Source organism: Nothobranchius furzeri, chromosome 6, assembly GCF_043380555.1.
Source record: "Nothobranchius furzeri strain GRZ-AD chromosome 6, NfurGRZ-RIMD1, whole genome shotgun sequence".
Classification (NCBI taxonomy): Eukaryota; Metazoa; Chordata; class Actinopteri; order Cyprinodontiformes; family Nothobranchiidae; genus Nothobranchius; species Nothobranchius furzeri.
The window spans coordinates 71,860,064-71,884,643 of NC_091746.1; the positions used below are offsets into that span (position 1 = coordinate 71,860,064).

At 47.4% G+C, this 24,580-nt stretch overlaps 1 protein-coding gene across 1 annotated transcript in view; it reads right to left on the bottom strand.

Moving 5' to 3' along the window:
- c6.2 (complement component 6, duplicate 2) overlaps positions 1-24,580 on the bottom strand; it is a 43,716-nt gene that overhangs the window by 17,668 nt on the left and 1,468 nt on the right. The window contains exons 3-14 of the mRNA XM_070552539.1: positions 23,443-23,599; positions 23,210-23,354; positions 19,995-20,136; positions 18,415-18,553; positions 18,142-18,336; positions 15,595-15,838; positions 15,034-15,156; positions 14,783-14,949; positions 13,229-13,454; positions 12,946-13,114; positions 12,744-12,855; positions 9,580-9,712 (exon numbers count right to left, since the gene is read on the bottom strand). Coding sequence (XP_070408640.1) covers positions 9,580-9,712; positions 12,744-12,855; positions 12,946-13,114; positions 13,229-13,454; positions 14,783-14,949; positions 15,034-15,156; positions 15,595-15,838; positions 18,142-18,336; positions 18,415-18,553; positions 19,995-20,136; positions 23,210-23,354; positions 23,443-23,599 — 1,952 coding nt within the window. The remainder of the gene's footprint in view (positions 1-9,579; positions 9,713-12,743; positions 12,856-12,945; positions 13,115-13,228; positions 13,455-14,782; positions 14,950-15,033; positions 15,157-15,594; positions 15,839-18,141; positions 18,337-18,414; positions 18,554-19,994; positions 20,137-23,209; positions 23,355-23,442; positions 23,600-24,580) is intronic.

Below are 24,580 nucleotides of genomic sequence, written 5' to 3' on the forward strand. Positions count from 1 at the left end.
AAAGGAATAGAATTACCAAACTTTCTGTGGTCATTCGTCATCCAGCCACAAAGTAAATTGAATGGTCGGATGATGACATCACACAAGCCCCGCCCCCTCAGGACCAAAAAGGTCAAGTTTTACTGTGAAAGGTCCCAAATTGCCCCATTTCACTTAATCACCACAAACTTGTAGCTGATAACTCAAGACAAGTGGAGGTTGCTTGGCGTCACTTTATGGGAGTTTTCGGCAGAAGGCGGGGCTGTGGCGGCGCGGCGAAGTCAGGCGTACCGCCATGGCCTTACGTTTGCCTTCCATTTCGTCATTTCTAAAGATATCGTCACGAAACTTGTTGTGAGTGATCCTAGTCCGGCCCCTCAAAAGATCTGATGTGAACATCCGGTGGGCGTGGCCTATTTTCTGAAATAGGGCCCCCTAGGACCATTAAAACTGTCAGCCCCAAGCCATGCTTTGACTGAGGAGTACGAAATTTGGTACACTAATGTGGTGTCTCAGGACCTACAAAAAAGTCTCTTGGAGCCAAGTGCAAAGTTGCACAGGAAGTCGGCCATTTTGGTCCAAGTACGCAATTTAGTGGTTTTCGCACACGTTGTTTGGAGAGTGATGCTCCGTCGCCATTTTCACCAATCTGCTTCAAACTTCTGCCATCTGCTCTTAAGACATAGAGGAAAAAATTCAACCGTCGGATTTTTCAAAAGTTGAAAGGTGTGGGCGTGGCTAAGCCTCAAACTTTGACCTGTCGCCGCACCACTCTTTTTTTCACAGCTCCCTACTGGACTCCTTTTACCCAATCAGCAGGAGTCTCTGGCAAATAGCAGTAGACAACTTGAGGTCACTTGGTATCCAGTACTGGAAGGTTTCAAAAAAAGGCAGGGCTTTGGGAGCATGGCGAAAATCGCCATCACGCCATGGAAATACGTTTGCCTCTCATTTCTTCATTTATCGTGATATCGTTACGAAACTTCTGGTGAGTGATCCTAGTCTGACCACAAAGAGACATAGACAGCTGAAATATGTGGGCGTGGCCTAATTTCTGAAATAGCACCCCCTAGGACCATTTAAACTAATAGCCCCAAGCCATGCTTTGACTGAGGATTACGAAATTTGGTACACTAATGTGGTGTCCCAGGACCTACAAAAAAGTCTCTTGGAGCCAATCACAAAATTGCACAGGAAGTCGGCCATTTTGGTCCAAGTACGCGATTTAGTGGTTTTCGCACACGTTGTTTGGAGAGTGATGCTCCGTCGCCCTTTTCACCAATCGCCTTCAAACTTCTGCTGTATACTCTTAAGGCATAGGGGAAAAAATTCAACCGTCGGATTTTTCAAAAGTTGAAAGGTGTGGGCGTGGCTAAGCCTCAAACTTTGACCTGTCGCCGCGCCACTCTTTTTTTCACAGCTCCCTACTGGACTCCTTTTACCCAATCGGCAGGAGTCTCTGGCAAATAGCAGTAGACAACTTGAGGTCACTTGGTATCCAGTACTGGAAGGTTTCAAAAAAAGGCGGGGCTTTGGGAGCATGTCGAAAATCGCCATCACGCCATGGAAATACGTTTGCCTCTCATTTCTTCATTTATCGTGATATTGTTACGAAACTTCTGGTGAGTGATCCTAGTCTGACCCCAAAGAGACATAGACACCTGAAATATGTGGGCGTGGCCTAATTTCTGAAATAGCGCCCCCTAGGACCATTTAATTTATTAGCCCCAAGCCATGCTTTCACTGAGGATTACGAAATTTGGTACACTAATGTGGTGTCCCAGGACCTACAAAAAAGTCTCTTGGAGCCAAGCACAAAATTGCACAGGAAGTCGGCCATTTTGGTCCAAGTACGCGATTTAGTGGTTTTCGCACACGTTGTTTGGAGAGTGATGCTCCTTCGCCCTTTTTACCAATCGCCTTCAAACTTCTGCTATATACTCTTAAGGCATAGGGGAAAAAAGTCAACCGTCGGATTTTTCAAAAGTTGAAAGGTGTAGGCGTGGCTAAGCCTCAAACTTTGACCTTTCGCCATTACTTGACTTAATAACTCCCATGTGCATGATCAGATCTTTTTCGAACTTTGTCTGTGTGATCATTGACCATATCTGTAAACAATGACAATGTGGACAGCTGACATCATCTAAGCCCCGCCCCCTGACTAAAGGAAGTTATTATTTTATGCTGAAATGCCCATATTTGTCCCCTCTAATTTAGTCAACATGACACCATGCACTGTCTTCATGATGCTGTAATGGCCATTCAAATCTGATAGCTTTCCAGAAAGGGAGGGGCTTTAATGCCATGGCGAATTCTGGCGTAACGCCGTAACCTTACAATTCAATTTAATGGTGAGCTCAGAGGGGATGCTTAGTCAGGGTGAGGTGCGGACTAGGAGGCCATTTGCTGTTTCCGGTGACGGGATGATTGACGTTTCTGTTCTGCCAGACATGCCCTGGTGCCCCGGGCTGCCGGCCAGGCCGGAGCGGCGCGGAGCTGCGAGGGCCGAACGACGCTGCTTGCAGCTTTAATTATTATTCTTTTTTCTTCCGCGTCTTTGACTGGCCTTTAGGGGGTCTTAGCATATCCAAAAAGTCACCAAATTCTGGCCCAATATAGAAAGTGCGTGAAATTTACGTATTTCACTGGCAATGTGAAAGTTCATAAAAGAATGGCTGAACAGCGCCCCCTAGAAAGTGAAAAATACCCCTCTCCATAAAGCTTAGTTTATCGTACAGTTATGAAATTTGGTACACTTGTAGAACTCAACAATACGCACAGAAAAGCCTCTTGCATCCATGGTCAATATCAAACAGGAAGTCGGCCATTTTGGACTAAAGTGGCCATTTTGACCCTGTTTCGGCCATTTCTTGGGTCTATATTTGGTTGAACAGTTTGGTCATTTTTCGCACGATCGTCTCAAAAATAGTGTGCGATCGAACAGAAGCGACGGACGATTAAAATGAGACAATAAAATTGACTTTTCGTAAATACTGAAGGGGCGGGACCAGGCCTCAAAGTTCGAGCACTCGCCAAAAAAATTCAAATTGCTATAATTTCATAAATGAAAGAATTACAGTTAAAGTAACTTTCTATGGACAATCATCATCGCCCCCCGAAGACAAATGAATGGTCAATTGATGATGTCACATAAGCCCCGCCCCTTCAGGACTTAAAAGGTCAAGTTTTACTGGGAAATTTTCCAAAATTTGCCCTTTCAAATAATCATCCCAAATTTGTATCAGGTAACTGAAGACAAGTTGGGGTTGCTTGGCGTCACTTTATGGGAGTTTTCTGCAGAAGGCGGGGCTGTGGCGGCGCGGCGAACTCAGGCGTACCACTTAGGCCTTACGTTTGCCTCCCATTTCGTCATTTCTAGAGATATCGCCACGAAACTTCTTGTGAGTGATGCTAGTCCGGCCCCCCAAAAAATCTGATGTGACATTCCGGTGGGCGTGGTCTATTTGTTGAAATAGCGCCCCCTAGGACCATTAAAACTGACAGCCCCAAGCCATGCTTTGACTGAGGATTACGAAATGTGGTACACTAATGTGGTGTCTCAGGACCTACAAAAAAGTCTCTTGGAGCCAAGTGCAAAGTCGCACAGGAAGTCGGCCATTTTGGTCCAAGTGCGTGATTTAGTGGTTTTCGCACACGTTGTTTGGAGAGTGATGCTCCGTCGCCCTTTTCACCAATCGCCTTCACACTTCTGCTATATACTCTTAAGACATAGATGAAAAAATTCAACCGTCGGATTTTAAATAAGTATAAAGGTGTGGGCGTGGCTAAGCCTCAAACTCTGACTTGTCGCCACGCCACTCTTTTTTTCACAGTTCCCTATTGGACTCCTTTTATCCAATCACCACCAAACAGTGGCAAATAGCAGCAGACAAGTTGAGGTCACTAGGTCTATAGTACTGGCAGGTTTCGAATAAAGGCGGGGCTTTGGGAGCATGGCGAAATTCGCCATCACGCCATGGAAATACGTTTGTCTCTCATTTCTTCAATCATTGTGACATTGCCACACAATTTCTGATGAGTGATCCTACTCTGACCCCTAATATAATTGGACAGCTGAAGTTTGTGGGCGTGGCCTATTTTCCAAAACAGTGCCCCCTAGGACCATTAAAACAGTCAGCCCCAAGCCATGCTTTGACTGAGGATCACAAAATTTGGCACACTAATGTAGTGTCTCAGGACCTACAAAAAAGTCTCTTGGAGCCAAGCGCAATGTCGCACAGGAGGTCGGCCATTTTGGTGCAATTACTCAATTAAGTGGTTTTCGCACACGTTATAAGGAGAATGATATCTCCTCGCCCTTTCCACCGATCACCTTCAAACTCCTGCTATATACTCTTAAGACATAGAGGAAAAAATTCAACCGTCGGATTTTAAATAAGTATAAAGGTATGGGCGTGGCTAAGCCTCAAACTTTGACCAGTCGCCATTACTTTATTTGACTTAATAACTCCCATGTGCATGATCAGATCAATTTCATACTTTGTCTGTGTGATCACTGACCACATCTGAAGACAGTGACAATGTGGACAGCTGACATCACCTAAGCCCCGCCCCCTGACTAAAGGAAGTCTATTGTTTTATGGTGAACTGCCCATATTTGTCCCCTCTAATTTAGTCAAGATGACACTAAGGTCATGCACTGTCTTCATGATGTTGTAATGACCATTCAGATCTGATAGCTTTTCAGAAAGTGAGGGGCTTTGATGCCATGGCGATTTCTGGCGTGACGCTGTGACCTTACGTTTGACTGTAACTTCCACAAACAGCCTCCGATTTGCCCGAGACTGAACATCACATCACCAGTGTGGTAAAGATAGAGTATCTCCTAGGGGTGAGACATGTAATGGTGGGCTCAGAAGGGATGCTGAGTCAGGGTGAGGTGTGGACGAGGAGGCCTTTCACGGTTTCCGGTGTTGGGGTGGCTGACTTTCTGTTCCGACAGGCATGCCCTGATGCCCTCGGCTGCCGGCCAGGATGGAGAAGCGCGGAGCCGGGTTTGGAGAGCGTCGGGGATGGAGCGGAGGGGGTGCTGAAGGAGGGCGAGCAGCTTCGCTGCGAGGGCCGAACGACGCTGCTTGCAGCTTTAATTTTTTTTCTTTCTTTTTCTTCCGCGTCTTTGGACGGCCTTTAGGGGGTCTTAGCATATCCAAAAACTCACCAAATTCTGGCCCAATATAGAAAGTGCGTGAAATTTACGTATTTCACTGGCAACGTGAAAGTTGGTAAAAAAAATGTTTCAACAGCGCCCCCTGGAAAATTAAAAATACCCCTCCGCTTTGACCTTTTTTCATAGTAGAGTGATGAAATTTGGTACACTTGTAGAACTCAACAATACGCACAGAAAAGCCTCTTGCACCCATGGTCAATATCAAACAGGAAGTCGGCCATTTTGGACTAAAGTGGCCATTTTGAACCCGTTTTGGCCATTTCTAGGGTCTATATTTGGTTGAACAGTTTGGTCATTTTTCGCACGATCGTCTCAAAAATAGTGTGCGATCGAACAGAAGCGATGGATGATTAAAATGAGACAATAAAATTGACTTTTCGTAAATACTGAAGGGGCGGGACCAGGCCTCAAAGTTTGAGCACTCGCCAAAAAAATTCAAATTGCTATAATTTCATAAATGAAAGAATTACAGTTAAAGTAACTTTCTATGGACAATCGGCATCGCCCCACGAAGACAAATGAATGGTCGATTGATGATGTCACATAAGCCCCGCCCCCTCAGGACTTAAAAGGTCAAGTTTTACTGGGAAATTTTCAAAAATTCGCCCTTTCAAATAATCATCCCAAATTTGTAGCAGGTAACTGAAGACAAGTTGGGGTTGCTTGGCGTCACTTTATGGGAGTTTTCTGCAGAAGGCGGGGCTGTGACGGCGCGGCGAAGTCAGGCGTACCGATGTGGCCTTACGTTTGCCTCCCATTTCGCCATTTCTAGAGATATCGCCACAAAACCTCTTGGGAGTGATCCTAGTTCGGCCCCCCACAAAATGTGATGTGAACATCCGGTGGGCGTGGCCGATTTTCTGAAATAGCGCCCCCTAGGACCATTAAAACTGTCAGCCCCAAGCCATGCTTTGACTGAGGAGTACAAAATTTGGTACACTAATGTGGTGTCTCAGGACCTAGAAAAAAGTCTCTTGGAGCCAAGTGCAAAGTCGCGCAGGAAGTCGGCCATTTTGGTCCAAGGACTCGATTTAGTGGTATTCGCACACGTTGTTTGGAGAGTGTTGCACCATTGCCCTTTTCATTTATCGCCTTCAACCATCTGCTATATACTCTTAAGACATAGATGAAAAAATTGAACCGTCGGATTTTATATAAGTATAAAGGTGTGGGCGTGGCTAAGCCTCAAACTTTGACCTGTCGCCACGCCACTCTTTTTTTCACAGCTCCCTATTGGACTCCTTTTAACCAATCACCAGCAATCACTGGCAAATGGCAGCAGACAAGTTGAGGTCACTTGATCTATAGTACTGGCAGGTTTCGAATAAAGGCGGGGCTTTGGGAGCATGGCGAAATTCGCCATCACGCAATGGAAATACGTTTGTCTCTCATTTCTTCAATCATTGTGACATCGCCACACAATTTCTGATGATTGATCCTACTCTGACCCCTAATAGAACTGCACAGCTGAAGTTTGTGGGCGTGGCCTATTTAATGAAATAGCGCCCCCTAGGACCATTAAAACTGTCAGCCCCAAGCCATGCTTTGACTGAGGATTACGAAATTTGATACACTAATGTGGGGTCTCAGGACCTACAAAAAAGTCTCTTGGAGCCAAGTGCAAAGTCGCGCAGGAAGTCGGCCATTTTGGTCCAAGTACTCGATTTAGTGGTATTCGCACACGTTGTTTGGAGAGTGTTGCACCATTGCCCTTTTCACCAATCGCCTTCAAACATCTGCTATATACTCTTAAGACATAGATGAAAAAATTCAACCGTCGGATTTTATATAAGTATAAAGGTGTGGGCGTGGCTAAGCCTCAAACTTTGACCTGTCGCCACGCCACTCTTTTTTTCACAGCTCCCTATTGGACTCCTTTTAACCAATCACCAGCAATCACTGGCAAATGGCAGCAGACAAGTTGAGGTCACTTGATCTATAGTACTGGCAGGTTTCGAATAAAGGCGGGGCTTTGGGAGCATGGCGAAATTCGCCATCACGCCATGAAAATACGTTTGTCTCTCATTTCTTCAATCATTGTGACATCACAACAAAATGTCTGATGAGTGATCCTAGTCTGACCCCCAATAGAAATGGACAGCTGAAGTTTGTGGGCGTGGCCTATTTTCTTAAATAGCGCCCCCTAGGACCATTAAAACTGTCAGCCCCAAGCCATGCTTTGACTGAGGATTACGAAATTTGAAACACTAATGTGGGGTCTCAGGACCTACAAAAAAGTCTCTTGGAGCCATGTGCAAAGTCGCACAGGAAGTCAGCCATTTTGGTCCAAGTACTCGATTTAGTGGTTTTCGCACACGTTGTTTGGAGAGTGTTGCACCATCGCCCTTTTCACCAATCGCCTTCAAACTTCTGCTATATACTCTTAAGACAAAGGGAGAAAAATTCAACCATCGGATTTTATATAAGTATAAAAGTGTGGGCGTGGCTAAGCCTCAAACTTTGACCTTTCGCCATTACATTACTTGACTTAACTCCCATCTGCATGATCAGATCTATATCAAACTGTGTCTGTGTGATCATTGACCACATCTCAAGACAATGACAAAGTGGACAGCTGACATCACCTAAGCCCCGCCCCCTGACTACAGGAAGTCTATTTTTTATGGTGAAATGCCCATATTTGTCCCCTCTAATTTAGTCAACATGACACTAAGGTCATGCACTGTCTTCATGATGTTGTAATGACCATTCAGATCTGCTAGCTTTTCAGAAAGGGAGGGGCTTTGATGCCATGGCGATTTCTTACTCTGACCCCTAATAGAATTGGACAGCTGAAGTTTGTGGGCGTGGCCTTTTTTCTGAAATAGCGCCCCCCTAGGACCATTAAAACTATCAGCCCCAAGCCATGCTTTGACTGAGGATCACGAAATTTGGCACACTAATGTAGTGTCTCAGGACCTACAAAAAAGTCTCTTGGAGCCAAGTACAATGTCGCACAGGAGGTCGGCCATTTTTGTCCAAGTACTCGATTTAGTGGTTTTCGCACACGTTATTAGGAGAATGATGTCTCGTCGTCCTTTCCACCGATCACCTTCAAACTCCTGCTATATACTCTTAAGACATAGAGCAAAAAATTCAACCGTTGGATTTTAAGTAAGTATAAAGGTGTGAGCGTGGCTAAGCCTCAAACTTTGACCAGTCGCCATTATGTTACTTGACTTAATAACTCCCATGTGCATGATCAGATCAATTTCAAATTTTGTCTGTGTGATCACTGACCCCATCTGAAGACAGTGACAATGTGGACAGCTGACATCACCTAAGCCCGCCCCATGACTACAGGAAGTCTACTGTTTTATGGTGAAATGTCCATATTTGTCCCCTCTAATTTAGTCAAGATGACACTAAGGTCATGCACTGTCTTCATGATGTTGTAATGACCATTCAGATCTGATACCTTTTCAGAAAGGGGGGGCTTTTATGCCATGGCGATTTCTGGCGTGACGCTGTGACCTTACGTTTGACTGTAACTTCCACAAACAGCCTTCGATATGCTCGAGACTGAACATCACATCACCAGTGTGGTAAAGATAGAGAATCTCCTAGTGGTGAGACGTGTAATGGTGGGCTCAGAGGGGATGCTGAGTCAGGGTGAGGTGTGGACGCGGAGGCCGTTCACGGTTTCTGGTGTCGGGGTGGTTGACTTTCTGTTCTGCCAGACGTGCCCTGGTGCCCCCGGCTGCCGGCCAGGATGGAGAAGCGCGGAGCTGGGTTTGGAGAGCGTCGCGGATGGAGCGGAGGGGTTGCGGAAGGAGGGCGAGCAGCTTCGCTGCGAGGGCCGAACGACGCTGCTTGCAGCTTTAATTTTTACTACAACTAGAAATCTACCACGTCGTGTGGTACAGTCGGGATTTCCTTCTTTTCTCTGATTGGTCATTTTTGAGCTTCCTAGTCCCGCCCCTCAAGTGATCTTCCAGCTAAAAGAAAAACTCAGCCGACTGGAGACTGTCTCCAAGATGTGTCTGCCACTCTTCAGAGCCATTCAGGACGGTGTCATTCAGGGAAAAGTCATGGGCTTGTGACTATAACCTAATTTATGTTACTAGTTTGCAGTGTAACTGCCTTTGTACTTTAATGTGCATATTTGTTCATTTAATAATACAAAAATTGTCCTTTTTTAACTATTCAGAAGAGCCCGTCCTTGCACAGTCAAAAAAGTAACTAAGTAACTTTTACTCTGACTACATTTGAAATAAGCTACTTTTTACTTTTACTTGAGTACATTTTGAGGCAGGTAATTTTACTTGTAATTGAGTAAAGTTTCATGAAAGTAATTATACTTGTACTTAAGTACAACATTTTAGTACTCTTTCCACCTCTGCAGGGTTATTGTCGGGACATCTGCTAGCTCTAACTGGACTTGTTCTGTGTTTATGTGATGACAGACTCACGGTGGCACCGTCCTCTGGGCTGAGTCCACGTTCCGTCAGGACGACAGCTGATGAACTGAAAGCCTTCCAGTTCAAATCCGGTGAAGCACTGGAACTCCTCATCCTCACCAAAGTTATAGTACGGTTTGGCTTTCTGTTGGAGGCGGAGTTAGTTATCAACCATACAAGAACCAGAGGTCCAAGCATTCAAATGTGTTTGTCACTTCTTCGTGAACCTCGAGGCTCTCAGACAGGAAGTGCTGGATGAACTGGATAAAACTCATTTACTTCAGGAGTCTACCTGATTAAAGATGGCCGCCACAGCTGACTGACCTCAAGAGAACGACTACAAAAACTGTGTACCTCAGTTTGGCTGACTTAGAGCTAGAACATACTAGACGTGCCGTCATCCTAGTTTAAAAACTACAGATTTAAATAACTGTAGAATTATCCTCCGCTAGCAGCGTCAGCATGTCAGACCAGAGAGGAGAACGCAGCAGGTCTCATCCAGAAACACGGCCGGCACAACCACGGCGCTGAGAGAAACTTCCTGCAGGTGGCGCTGTTGGCAGGTTTCTTTTATTATTTATTTAAATCGCTGCATTTGTCACAAATGTCTGTGGGAAAGAATCGCACAACCACGAAGAGAAACGCGCCAAGTTGTCGTCCAAATACTTCAACAACGACCAGCCCCAACCCTGACCCCCGACCCCGACCCTGACCTGTAGCAAAAGCACAGAGAACAGGGGAGCTAGTTAAACTTAGTTGTGCCTCTGGCACGCACTGATGCCATATTTGGACATCAGCTGGGCTGTGACTCCACCACAGCGCCCCCTGCAGGCTGCTTCTCTCTGACATCTGAGACCGTTTCAGTCAGACGTCTGATGCGTTTTGGAAGGAATCCTGATGCGTTTCCTGTCTGGTTTGACGTCAGGCATCTGAAGGTGCTGTCCTGAGACCTGAAAACTAACCAGGCTTCAGATAAATTACGTAATTTTATTTTTACAACAAAAAGTCACCAACCAAACCCACGTTTCCTTTACCTGCGAGCAGCTTTCTGACCCCGTTAAAGCAACACTAAGCAGTTTTTAACACTTTGTTCTTCCCACTGGAGACGCCCAGCAGGTAGAGAGACACTGACCCCCCCTCTACTGTCCACTCCTCGCCCACTCCCCTCTGATTCATCGTGCTGCCTCACTGCCACCTACGCCTGACTGATTAGTTTGTTTTCATTTGTAAATCTGAGTCATCCTCTCGACACTGTGAGCTCTAAGATGTTTACGGTGACGTCATCTAAAACCCTGGTGTCTGGATGTCTGCAAATGTTTTACATTCAGGTCATGCTTTTTAGTCCTGGTGTGTCCAGTGGGCCGTGTTCTGCTGACCTTGGTCCACTGGCCCTATTTTTGAAACCTGCAGCGACCAGTCTGGGAGTCCGGCTTGACAGTGATCTGCTTCTGGAAAAGCAAATCAGCGCCGTCACCAAAGCCAGTTTTTATCAGTTAAGGAGGCTCGCCGAGGTTAAGCGTCTGCTCTCAAGTCATGACTTTGAGACGGTGATTCACGCGTTTATTACATCACGCCTTGACGATTGCAACCCCGTAGAAAATAGAACCGGCGCGTAAAGGCCGCGACATGCTGCTCCTGAGACGCGGCTGACTCGCGCTGCTGACGGCTCCTGTGGAAAGCCGGGGTAACCCCTTCTTTCCCACGGAGCCATCAGCAGCACATCATAGCTGCTGATAGGAACCGCTGTGGTCAACAGAACCTTTTCCACCGGAGCGGTCAGCAGCGCGAGTCGGCCGTGTCTCAGGAGCAGCATGTCGCGGCCTTTACGCGCCGGCTCTATTTTCTACGCGCGACGCCTCTGAAACGGGTCAAGTTTGACATTTTTGGGGAAGGAAAGACAGGAAATCGGACGTGGAAACGTGGAAAGCTCCTGAGATTTTCAGAATAAAGAACGTACTGCCTTCCGGTTGCTCTAATTTAAAAAAAAGGTTACTAACTGTGCGGCCCCGTGAGAAGTTATCACCTAGCTAGCGGTCTCCTTTGTTTTTCAGGTCCGTATTGGCGATTATAAAACGGACAGAACATAAAACACAAACCATGTTGTAGTTTTCTCCTGCTTGTTGTTGTGTTTACTGACAAAGTCACTCGTGGGACTTCGTGATCGGTCGGTGCATGGACGTAATTTTGGGGGGGGACAGGGGGGACATGTCCCCCCCACTTTTTCCAAAGTCAAGTTATGACCCCTGCACTTTTTGTTATCCAAAAACAATATTATTTATATTAAATTGACACTGGTTGAGCTCTAGGACCAAGCAGAAAACAACCGTTGGTGTTGAAGCCTGTTTCCCATTAGAGAATACTGTAAAGATACCCCCCACCCCTGTGTCCCCCCCACTTCTAAAGTGAAAATTACGTCCATGGGTCGGTGACAGCTGCTCCCCTGCTGCTTCGCGTCTCGTGGGAAGGGCCAAGCAGCAGCTTACGCGAGCAAGACGTGCTGCTGCAGTAACGTGCTGCTGACGGCTCCGGTGGAAAGGAGGGGTTAGTGATGAGCTTCTGGATGATCCAGTGGGATCTTGTGATGTTTGTGTTAAAGGTCAACTTTGTTGCAATTTTATTGACTCCGGTTTTTAAACGCCTTCCTTACGGTAAAACGTTTACAATAAGTTTTAACCAGGTGTTTTAATAGTTGATAATTCGTCTTGTAATGTTAACCTTTTTTTTTTGAGGGTTTTGTTCATTTTGCATTATCTTTTTAATGCTCGCCATCTGTTTGCTCATTTTTAGAACCTTTTATTACAAATAAAACCATTTTTAAATCCACTGTCACATTTCTGATGTTACCCCCTCCTTCACATTCCAACATCTCCTGTCGGGGACGTAACAGTTGCTTTTAATTCAGTTTGAGGATGCATCTGTTTTTAGTAGCTTTTATGTCAGTTTGAAATGTTTGTTTTTATCATGCTTTTACTTTGTGATGAACTTTTTGTCTCGTTTTTAGAATCTTTAGGGAACTTCTTTTCTTTTTGGCTTGTTAAGCACTTTGGTCTGCTTTTATAAAGTTGTAAAGTGCTTTATAAATAAAGTTGACTTGACTAAAACACGGCGCTGACCCGGCCTTTGAGGAAGCCGTTTGAGATCTTTCAGCAGAGGAACACGAGTGTGTTTGTTTTCACCCTGAGGAAGCTGTTGGCCAGCCTCTGAGGCCTCAGACAGCCCTGAACTCCAGGTGGAAGCTCGTCTCTCCAGCCGATCGTAAAATCATCGTCGTTGTCGCAGGAGTCCTGTCTGCATCAGAAACGAGACCCAGAGAATCAAATCCAGCAGGAAGACCTGCTGCAGCCTTTAAGGTTTACGTCTGTTTGAGTAAAAACTGACTTTTCAAACAGGGAGACGTGACACGATTCCTCCAGCCTGTCTGGGCCGTCACAAGCCCGGCCTCCTTTGAGGGGGGGCGGATTGTCACATCGTCTGGTTCGATGTCTCCTCATGGAGCCCCCACAGCGACTCCATGGCCCCCAGCAGCTCCAGTAACCATCCACTTCCTCTGTGGGGATTCAATCGTGTTTCCAGTTAGGTTTTCCTTTTAGATCAGAGATCAGATTACGGGGGCGATGAGAGGATTTCTGATTGCTTCAGAGGAAGAACAGAAACAAAACACCTGATGTGAAGTCCGGGGCCCGGTTCTCACAGTTGGTACCAAAGGTGCCGGTCTGACAAACGCACTTGCACTCGGTGCCAGACAGAACGGGCCTGGCGTTGTTTGGACACGGAGCACACTTGCAGGTATCAAACTCCTCCAGGTACTGCAGCAGGGCCTTCCGCAGGTGTCTCCTCTTCGTCACGGCGCAGGGAATCCCCCGGACTAAATCCGTGATGGGAAGCAGCTGGACAGATGCACACGCAACAAAGAAAAATGTAATTCAGCAATATTATTCAAACGGTAGAACCACCATTAAACATAATTAAAGAGATGTGATGAGGTGATGCGTTCACTCCAAACTCCTGTGGGATGTTTTTGTCGCCTGCAGCAGAAAAAGTTCGGAGCGATTTTATCCTTTAAGCCTGGTTTATGCTTCTCCTTCAGCTCCGCAAGGGACAGACACGCACGGATTGACGGAAGCGTTTTGCTCTCATACTTCTCCGTCTCCTGGAGAGTGTTGCAAAGCAATTCCCCTCCAGGACACCAGAGGGCGTAGCGCTGTTCTGTGGTATCCTGTCATGTATCGGTCCAAGATGGTGTGTTTATATTGTGTTTTTTGTATATAAGAGACTTTTTAACACGGGCAAATTTGTCTCTCATCCTCCTCCACCTCTTCAAGCGCTCACCACCTCTAAACCCACGTTTCCTGTCATTTCCGCCCACAAATAAAATGCTTGCTGTGCATCTTTTCACGTCTCCAGTCACGGGGGAATGAAACGTTCATATTTTAGAGTTTTTCGCGAGGTATTCTTCAAGCTTCTCCGTGTCTGCCACTAGTTATCCTCGGCTCTCTTTATGTTTTTGCAATGGCGGCGCTGTAAACCACAGCGGCGTCTTGACCAATCACAAGCTTGCGTAGTCCGTCTCGCCTGACGGATGTTTAGAAAAGAGAGCTCCACTCTGTACGTCCTTGCGGAGCTCTCCGGCAAGCCCGCAAGGACGTTGCGTGTCTCCGCGCTGACGCAGACGGAGAAGCATGAATCAGGCGTTACACCGAGTGTGGAACAACGGATGCAGCTTCCGCACGGGCGGCCGTTTACCTGGAACGTGTGCGGATCGGCTCCTGAAAGTTGTTCTCCTCGTTGAAAACAACAAAAGAAGCCGACAGAATGAGGAAACGTGATCGAAAACAAACAAAAGTGTTTTCAAACCGCGGCGCGTTTGTTTTAGACGGCAACAGAAGGAATGTAATCAGCACGATAAGTGGCTGTTTTTGTTCAACTCTAGAATTTTCCATGAAAATTTGCGACTGCTGATGTTCATCTGGAGGTCGCGGCCTGTTGGGTTTCCCAGTTTTCTGTTGGAAGGATGATCCGATCTGAGAAGCATCACCTCTGAGAGCACTTTTATACCCTCTGCTGAACGATCCCAGCTCTGGTTAGCCGTTAGCTAATTCTCCATGAATCTGTGTGAGTTGACTCGGACTCTGATTATCATTAGACCTCCAAGCAAAACCAGGTTCACCAGCTTAATCAATCACCGTGCAGACGAAGAAGGATCTCTGGAGCTCACCTTGTAATCCACGACAGCCGGGTTCTCCAGCACAGACTTGGCCCAGTCCTTGAAGGCCGTTTTGTCCGGAGCAGAGCCTTCTCTCTCCCAGGCCAGAGCTGCCGCCTCTCTGGCTCGACCTCCTCTCACCATGGAGAAAGACTTCTCCGACGCCTGGATGTACGAGCCTGGAGGAGAGAGGGAACACGTTCGGGACACAACCAAAGACGGGAGCTAATGCAGGATCATTCAGAGGGGACTTCAGGTGTAACCTTGATATTTTTCCGTGACTCTGGTATTGGTGCAGCGGGTGGCGCTGCTGTATTGGCTGTAGAGGAGGACAGTGAAGAAGGTCTCTTTGCTCAGGCAACCTTGAGTGTTTTCATCCGTTTCTCCTGCAAAAAGGACAAAGTCCACAGGTCTCAGAGACGAAACAGAACCTAACGAGTCTGTGAGCTTCGAGGGTCTGTGGGAAGTCATGGTAAACATTTCTAAAGAGTCTAAAGGAAAGAAAGACATAAACAAAAGAAATGTTAATAATGTTAAGAAGAAGAAGAAGATTTTAAAGCCCGTTTGTGTAGATTTGAGACATCATGGTCTTTAGTTGGACAATCGGACTTTTCTTGTGTTTTTAGGGATGAGAAGACAAGTCCAGATGTTCCGACTAAACCTTCAAGATGATTTAATAGTCTCAGATTTCACTCAAGGGCTGAAACTTAAAATCTGTATTTCAGAGAGTTAACATCTTTACACATTAGCCATCACAAATGTACAGCTTGTTCCAGTATTATGTCCTCCATCTGAGCTTTAGACACTAGGGGGCGCTGTTTTACCAGCAGTGGTGAGCTCCTGCCTGCTGTACTGGTAAAGCAGGTCATAGTTCCCACCCAGCTGGCCTGAACTGTAATAGTGTGTGCCAAAGCGCTGGAAAATCTCCCTGTAGAGGGCGTAGTTGTAATCGAGTGGAAGCGCATGGAGGAACTGGAGGAAAGGCAGCGAGAGGACGAGATCCTGAGGATCCTTCACCGTGAAAGTCGACACGGGAAGAAGTTGATGCACTCGGAAAAACTTCGAGTCCTGAAAGCAGAATGAAGAAAGCAAATTAAAGGAGAGCTGTGTGTGTGTGTGTGTGTGTGTGTGTGTGTGTGTGTGTGTGTGTGTGTGTGTGTGTGTGTGCTGCTTATACTGAGCCAGGATCCTCTGGAGGTTTCTTCCTGTTAAAAGGGAGTTTTCCTCTCCACTGTCGCTGCATGCTTGCTTAGTATGAGGATTGCTGTAAAGACTCTGACACTAGTCAGTGACTCAATGCAACCTGCTGGGTTCCTTATATAGGAAACTTGTTACTGATTGGTTTAACGACCTGACCTGTATTGTTTACTGTGTGAAGGTCCTTGAGACGACACTTGTCGTGATTTGGTGCTTCTGGTAGCTCAACAGGTTGAGTGGGTTGGCCAGTAATCGGAAGGTTGCAGGTTCGATCCCGGGTCCGGACAGAGAATTCTGCTGTTGTGTCCTTGGGCAAGACACTTCACCCACCTTGCCTGCTGGTGGTGGTCGGAGGGACCGGTGGCGCCTGAGATTGCAGCTCCTCCTCTGTCAGTGCGCCCCAGGGCAGCTACATCGTAGCTCATCCCCATCAGTGTGTGAATGTGTGTGTGAATGGATGAATGATAAAGTGCTTTGGAGTCCTTACTCTGAGAGGCGCTATACAAGTGCGGATCATTTATCATACAAATAAACTTGAATTGAATTGTGTGTGCGTGTGTGTGTGTGTGTGCGTGTGTGCGTGTGTGTGTGTGTGTGCGTGCGTGCGTGTGTGTGTGTGTGCGTGTGTGTGTGCGTGTGTGCGTGCGTGCGTGTGTGCGTGTGTGCGTGCGTGTGCGTGTGTGCGTGTGTGTGTGTGCGTGTGTGTGTGTGCGTGTGCGTGTGTGTGTGTATTCTGAGGACTCTGCTACAGACCTTCAATCCGAGGACATTTGAGACAAAGTTCGAACAGCAGACTGGAACGTCCCATTATCCTGATGTGATCACGTTATGCGGGGAGGTGATGGGATAACAGGGACGTGACAGGATAAGAGGGAGGTGATGGGATAAGAGGGACGTGACGGGATAACAGGGAGGGGATGGGATAACAGGGAGGTGACGGGATAACAGGTAGGTGACGGGATAACAGGGAGGTGACGGGATAACAGGGACGTGACGGGATAACAGGGAGGTGATGGGATAACAGGGAGGTGAGGGATAAGAGGGAGGTGATGGGATAAGAGGGACGTGACGGGATATCAGGAACGTGACGGGATAACAGGGAGGTGACGGGATAACAGGTAGGTGACGGGATAACAGGGAGGTGATGGGATAACAGGGAGGTGACGGGATATGAGGGAGGTGATGGGATAAGAGGAACGTGACGGGATAAGAGGGAGATGATGCGATAAGAGGGACGTGACGGGATATCAGGAACATGACGGGATAACAGGGAGGTGACGGGATAACAGGTAGGTGACGGGATATCAGGGACGTGACGGGATAACAGGGAGGTGATGGGATAACAGGGAGGTGACGGGATAAGAGGGAGGTGATGGGATAAGAGGGACGTGACGGGATATCAGGAACGTGACGGGATAACAGGGAGGTGACGGGATAACAGGTAGGTGACGGGATAACAGGGAGGTGATGGGATAACAGGGAGGTGACGGGATAAGAGGGAGGTGATGGGATAAGAGGGACGTGACGGGATATCAGGAACATGACGGGATAACAGGTAGGTGACGGGATATCAGGGACATGACGGGATAACAGGGAGGTGATGGGATAACAGGGAGGTGACGGGATATCAGGGAGATGACGGGATATCAGGGAGGTGACGGGATATCAGGGACATGACGGGATATCAGGGAGATGACGGGATATCAGGGACAGGATGGGATAACAGGGAGGTGATGGGATAACAGGGAGGTGACTGGATATCAGGGAGGTGACGGGATATCAGGGAGGTGATGGGATAACAGGGAGGTGACGGGATATCAGGGATGTGACGGGATAACAGGGAGGTGACGGGATAACAGGGAGGTGACGGGATAACAGGGAGGTGATGGGATAAGAGGTGTTTGTTGAGGTGAGGGTTGCTAAACTCAACATCTCAAGCTAAAAACCAGTACTCCACTGGGCTGTGAGAGCTGGTGAAACAGAGGCAGCTGAACTGTTGAAAACCAACTCTTTTAAGAGACGTTTTCTATCTGAACCGGTCACACCGGGACTCACGGAGTCTCATGAGGAAGCCGAGAACCCTCGTGATGTTCCAGGACATGTCAGATATCCTCCCTGGATGCTGTTTGTAAACTAAACTTACACGTTACAACTGAAAATACTGTAATAACCACCTTTTTCTTGGAAGCTTCAAACGCAGCAGAGTTGGAGGAGACTCCGGACTGGGAAGACCCGTGGAAAAACAGCAGGAGAAAAAGAAAGCCACCATCTGGTTTGCTGCCTTGAGTAGATGAAGTGGACCTCTTCAGGGTGATGTGCTCTGAGATCAGAGGCTGTGGTTCAGAGCCGAAGTCCTCCACCACTCCAACCTGGACAACCAGTAAAACTCCAGTCTGCATCAACAGTAATTGTGACATCATCAGCAGCTGGACCGCCACTGTTCCCACCTTTATGTCCAGGCTCTTGAAGTTGTGAGGAACTCGATGGTAGAGCAACGTGCTCTCAGGTCTCCTGATGATGCAGCTTCCTCCCATGAACATGTTGTCCAGCACGGCCCCCCGCGGCTCTTCTGCCAGAGCGTCAAACCTACAAACACCGATCCGAGGAGAGGAAGCTTCAGAACCCCCCACGGGAGCTAGCAAACATCAGTGGTTAGCGTTGGATTAAAATGAAGAGAGAGAAAATCCTTCAGCTAAAGGTCAACCCTGATCTAAACGGCTGGACTCTGCTTGTCTAAAGGCCTTCAGCCCTGACCGTGGGTTGGGATCCAGGTTCATGAGTCGCTGCTCCTCCGGATCGAAAGGAGCCAGTTGAGGTGGTTTGGGCATCTGGACAGGATGCCTCCTGGACGCCTCCCTGGGGAGGTGTTTCGGGCATGTCCTGCCGGCAGGAGGCCCCCGGGTCGACCCAGGACACGTTGGAGAGGTTACATCTCCATTTTGGTCCGGGAACGCCTTGGGGTCCTGCCGGAGGAGCTGGTGGAGGTGGCCGGGAAGAGGACGGTCTGAGCTCCCTAGTTGGGATGCTGCCCCCGCGACCCGGACCCGGATAAGCGGAGGAAGACGACGACGACGTTCACGAGTCGCTTTAGAAGACTGAGATGGTTCGTGAGCCTGGGAGCTCTGACGGACGCAAAGTGAAACGTAGCAGCAGCAGCTCAGAAGGTAGAGCAGGTTGTCCTCAGAAGGTTGTAGGTTTGAACCCAGTTCCTGCCAGAGAATGCTGCTGTTGTGTCCTTGGGCAAGACACTTAACCCACCTTCCCTGCTGGTGGTGGTCGGAGGGACCGGTGGCGCCAGTGTTCGGCAGCCTCGCCTCTGTCAGTGCGCCCCAGGGCAGCTGTGGCTACATCGTAGCTCATCACCACCAGTGTGTGAATGAGTGAATGATTGAGTTGTGAAGCACCTGGGGGGGGGGGCTATAGAACCCTAAGAAGGCGCTATACAAGCGCAGGCCGTTTACCATTTCTAATCATCCCACGGTTTTGTCACACGCGGTCATATCCTCCCGTTGGAGCGGCCGTCATCCTGGTCTCACATCCCTCCACCCGCCTGCTTCCAGGTGATTAGCTGCACTTTGGGTCCATTTCCAACAAATCATGACAAAATATTGTTTCCCCTTTAGCGAAGTGTAAGAATACACAATCAGAAACATCCGGAGATTTGTAAAAATCTTTCTGAACCAGAATTCTAAGCGACGACTTGCAGAGTCGACGGAGACATCTCATGGATGCTTCCACATGGTCCCGATAAACTTCAGGGCTCTTTGATGACCTTTCATATCAAATCAGGATAGGAAAAATATTCTGAATGAATATTCAGTCCTGTAAAAACATACTCCATTCATGTATCTAATGTGTTTGGGTTCAAACACCCCATCATTTAGATGTCCCCCTGTTTAAGTCAGCCAAGGACCCTGATGTGTTTCTCCACTCATGAAAAAGAGAAGGAAAACACGTCAGCACACACGTCTACTGCCATAAACACGCCACATGTCACTAAGCTGCTGTCAGGTGGTTCTTTTCTTACCCGTTTCCCACCAGGTCGGCCCCGGGGGCCACTCGTTTGTCTGCAGGACAGACGATAGAGAAGCTACCACAGTCCCTCTCATCAGAGTTATCTCCACAGTCGTTCTGTCGGTTGCACGTTAGCGTGGAGTTAATGCAGCGTCCTGCAGCAGGAGGAAGGCTGTCAGACATCTTTGTTGCTGCATGACCGGTGTAAACATTTCCTCCTCTCAGGAGGAGCTAACATAAACAAAGGCATGTGCAAGATGGTTAAAGGGACTTTACGGACTTTTGAATTTTTATGCTCGCGAAAGCCCCCCTCAGGCAAAAAGCTTAAGGGCAGCTTCAATAGTAGGCTCGTGCATGAGGCGCGCATGCTGTACGTGCACACTCCTTAACAAAAGTAACAGCTGAGACAGTCCCGTGTGTCTGTGTGTGTGTGTGTGTGTGTGTGTGTGTGTGTGTGTGTGTGTGTGTATGTGTGTGTGTGTGTGTGTGTGTGTGTGTGTGTGTGTGTGTGTGTGTGTGTGTGTGTGTCCCGGAGGACAGAGGACAGGAGAACGCGCAGCTAATTAATTAAATAATGTGGTTCTGTAGCTTTCTCTTCAGCACAGCCGACAAAGGTTTATGATGGGTCAGTCCTCCTGCATGCTCAGATCATTCCCTTCCCTTGCTTGAAAAATTGTTCCAAAATGAAAGTTGAACCCACATCTTTTTTATCTGTGAATTCAATGCCGTTCGACGAGTCTCAAATAAACATTTGGGCATCTTACTGTAAAAAAATATACCATTAATGTAAAAAGAAACTCTAAATAAACTATGTTCACATCCAGAATCGATCCAGGGTCTTCTGCCTGAGAGTCCGATGTCTTACTAGGTGAGCTAAAGCACAAGTGATGTATTTTGTATCTGTAACATTTATATCCTTGATGACAGCTGAAACAACGTCAAACCAAAGAACGGTTCGGAGTGAAAATGGCTATTTTGTTGCTAATTAGCAGGAAATATCTAGAAGAAAGTTCTACAGAAAGTAGCTAAGGGTCCTCAGAAATGTAGCTAGCTTTGTCACTAGGCGTTAGGAACAGCGACAAAGTGGCACTGCCTCTCTCTCTGCTGCTAAAGCTACGGATAGCAAATGCTACGGGCGATGCCTGAGCGTGAACGCGCATGAAGCAGCCTGCTCGACCCGAGCATCTCTCTTTTTCTGTGATTTTACAGAAAAACAGGCAATCACAGTAAAAATGCCAGGGCTCATTCTACAGGACCAGGGCATGAAGAACGTATGAAGAAGACATTTATTATTTCTATACATGTTTTGGCTGTCAAACTTCCATAATGTCCCTTTAAGCAAAGCATTATTTTAGAGAGAAAACTATTTAACTGAACTGAAATGACGCTAAGTTGCTAAAATGAAAACTAAAAGGGATGAAGCTCTGAGCTGCTTTCCACACACACGGAGCTCAACGCTACAACACACACAGCCTGGACACTCGCTTTCCGCAGATGCTTTAGCTAAACGAGTACGGGGCGCCATTTGTAAAGCCAAACAGCCACAACTTAGCATCAATACTTGGGTTATTTAGCCTATCACAAGGGGAAAAATGAGTTATATTTTCATGTTTTTTATACCTTTATAGATGTTAAAGTTTCATACTAATTATTTAGTTATCAAGCTAAATATTAAACTTGGAGCTAAACATTTAGTTTGTAAAATGTAGCTATTTTTTAAATTTAGTTCAGCCTCACAATGAACATTTAGCTGGGATCTAAATGTTTATTTTGGAAAATAAATATTTAATTTGAAGCAAAAAAATTTGTTTGTAAACTAATTATTTCAGCTTTCGCTGGAGCGGTTCGCAGCCGAGTGAGAAGCAGCTGGGATGAGAATCGGCTCCTCTAAATCTGAGACCATGGTCTTGAGTCGGAAAAGGGTAGAATGCCTTCTCCGGGTCAGGGATGAGGTCCTGCCCCAAGTGGAGGAGTTTAAGTATCTCGGGGTCTTGTTCACGAGTGAGGGAAAACTGGAGCGTGAGATCGATAGGCGGATTGGTGCTGCATCTGCAGTGATGCGGGCGTTGTACCGGTCTGTCATGGTGAAGAGAGAGCTGAGTCAGAAGGCGAAGCTCTCGATTTACCGGTCGATCTACGTTCCTACCCTCACCTATGGTCATGAGCTTTGGGTAGTGACCGAAAGAATGAGATCGCGGATACAAGCGGCCAAAATGAGTTTTTCCAGAAGAGTGGCTGGGCTCTCCCTTAGAGATAGGGTGAGAAGCTCGGTCATCCGGGAGGGACTCGGAGTAGACCCGCTGCTCCTCCACATCAAGAGGAGCCAGTTGAGGTGGCTTGGGCTTCTAGTTAGGATGTCTCCTGTACGCCTCCCTGGTGAGGTTTTCCGGGCACGTCCAACCGGGAGGAGACCTAAAGGTAGACCCAGGACACGGTGGAGGGACTATGTCTCACCTGGCCAGGGAACGCCTTGGGATTCCCCCGGAGGAGCTGGCCCAAGTGGCTGGGGAGAGGGAAGTCTGGGACTCTCGCCTTAGGATACTGCCCCCGCGACCCGACTCCGGATAAGTGGATGAAAACGGATGGATGGATGGAATTAAGTATTTATCTCCAGATTAAACATTAATTTTACATACTAAATATTCAGGTCTAACCTGATGTAATTAGTAAAACACACATTTACACTCTAAAATGAAGTATTTAGCTTGCTAACTAAACGTTTAGTCTATTACATTTATAATGTATCAATAACATGGCGAAAACATGACTCAGAAAAATGAACTCCCATTATGATAGGCTAATTAACCCAAAATATGCCTGTCTGACTTCAACGGCGCCCCGTTAGCGGGTTCCCCTGAATGTAACGCACACGCGTGCTGCGTCAGGAGGAGGAAGTCCTCTTTCTGCTTTGACAACAAATTAAGCTGTAACAGAAAGATGGACATCAGCTCAGATCTGAGTTCCTCCTCTAAACATCTGAACAGCACGTGGCTGAAAAGCATCAGGGCTTCCTCAAGCTCTTCTACTTTAAATGCCAATAAAAACAACCAGAGTGGTGGGGGCGCCAGCACAGATCTGAGCCCTCCTGTGCGTCTGGTAGCTCTCCTGAGCTGTCAGGTGGTGATCAGAAGATTGGGCGCAGCTGCAGGAAAGAGGAGGGGCGCTGACCGGGTTCTGTACACCTGCTGCCAGGGCAAAAAGCAGCAGCCGTCACGAGACTCCACTCACCGTTGTCGCACTTAAAGTCGCCTCTGCAGTCGACTGGTGGCAATTGGCAAAGTTTAGATGGATAACAGGGACGATCCTCTGTTAGCTCCCCGCTGCAGCTCGAGCCCCCAAACTGGGACGGGATCACGACAGACCGGGTCCGAAACTGGAGAGACACAGAGGAGGAGGATGGATGGTTTCTGACACCACTGCTGGTTTTGGTTGGTCTGCACCGGTGCAGGTGTGCTCCTTACCTGCTTCTTGGCGCAGGGTGAGCAGTCAGACCACGAGCTGAAGTCTGACAGCAGACAGTTTATGGGACACGCCTGCTGGTTACAGGCTCTGGTGTCCTGGTGGTCACACAGCTGCTGACAGCTGTTCTGCCAGTAGTAGTCTTCATAATGAACGATCCTGTTGAAAAGAGAAAACAGGTTTGGCTTCATCTGCAGCAGAACAACAACATCCATCTCACCTTTCTGATGCTGAGGTCAGGTTCTGATTCAGTTTTGCTTTGACCTTCTGGTCTGCGTTTCTCAGCTCTAAACAGACGTAGACTGGTCCCACCTGGACTTGATTAACCTCTAACCTCTTGTTGTTTTACTTTAGTTCAGGTTTATTTGTTTTAGTCATATTTTAGTCATGTTTAGTTTGATAAGTGAGTAAGTGTTGAGTCAGCAGAAAAACACCATGATGCAGACAGTGGCGGCTCCAGAAACGTTTTTCTGCAGGTGCTATGAAGGAAGTGGTCATGCGTACCTATTGTTCTCTAAAACACCTCCAACACTAGCAGATACACATGCGCGCACAACACCTCAACAACACCTGAAACAATCATTAATATACATCAGAAACATGTGAACAATCGCTGACTTTTCCATGAAATCATAAACGCATACAGCCACACAGAAAACCATCTATAGTGTTGCAAGGTTAGCTAATGTTAGCGTTAGCATTTCCAGCGGCAAAACCCTCGACTGCTGCGGCGGTTGAGGGTTGGCTCTCTTCATCCAGATCTGTATGGCGCGGTATGGGGGCCAAAATTAAGACTACTGCCCAGCAGCAGGAGGCTATAAAAAATCTGAAGCAAACTACCAGTCTGATTAATGATAAGCTGGCGCCGGTAACTGAGAGGCTGGCGCTGCTTACTGAGGAATAGCACCTTTACCGGTGCAGTGTTATTACTAAATACACTAGGGACTAGCAGCCCTCGGCTGGTCATTGACTGGTTCACACACTCCCTCTGCTGTCTATTAGCATGGATAGGCTGGCATTAGCATCAGAGAGGCTACCCATTAGCGTGCCTAGGCATGCCACTAGCTGGATTTCCTATCACCTTGACGGACCTTAAGCATGGATAGACTGGCAATAGCATCGGAGAGGCAAGCTATTAGC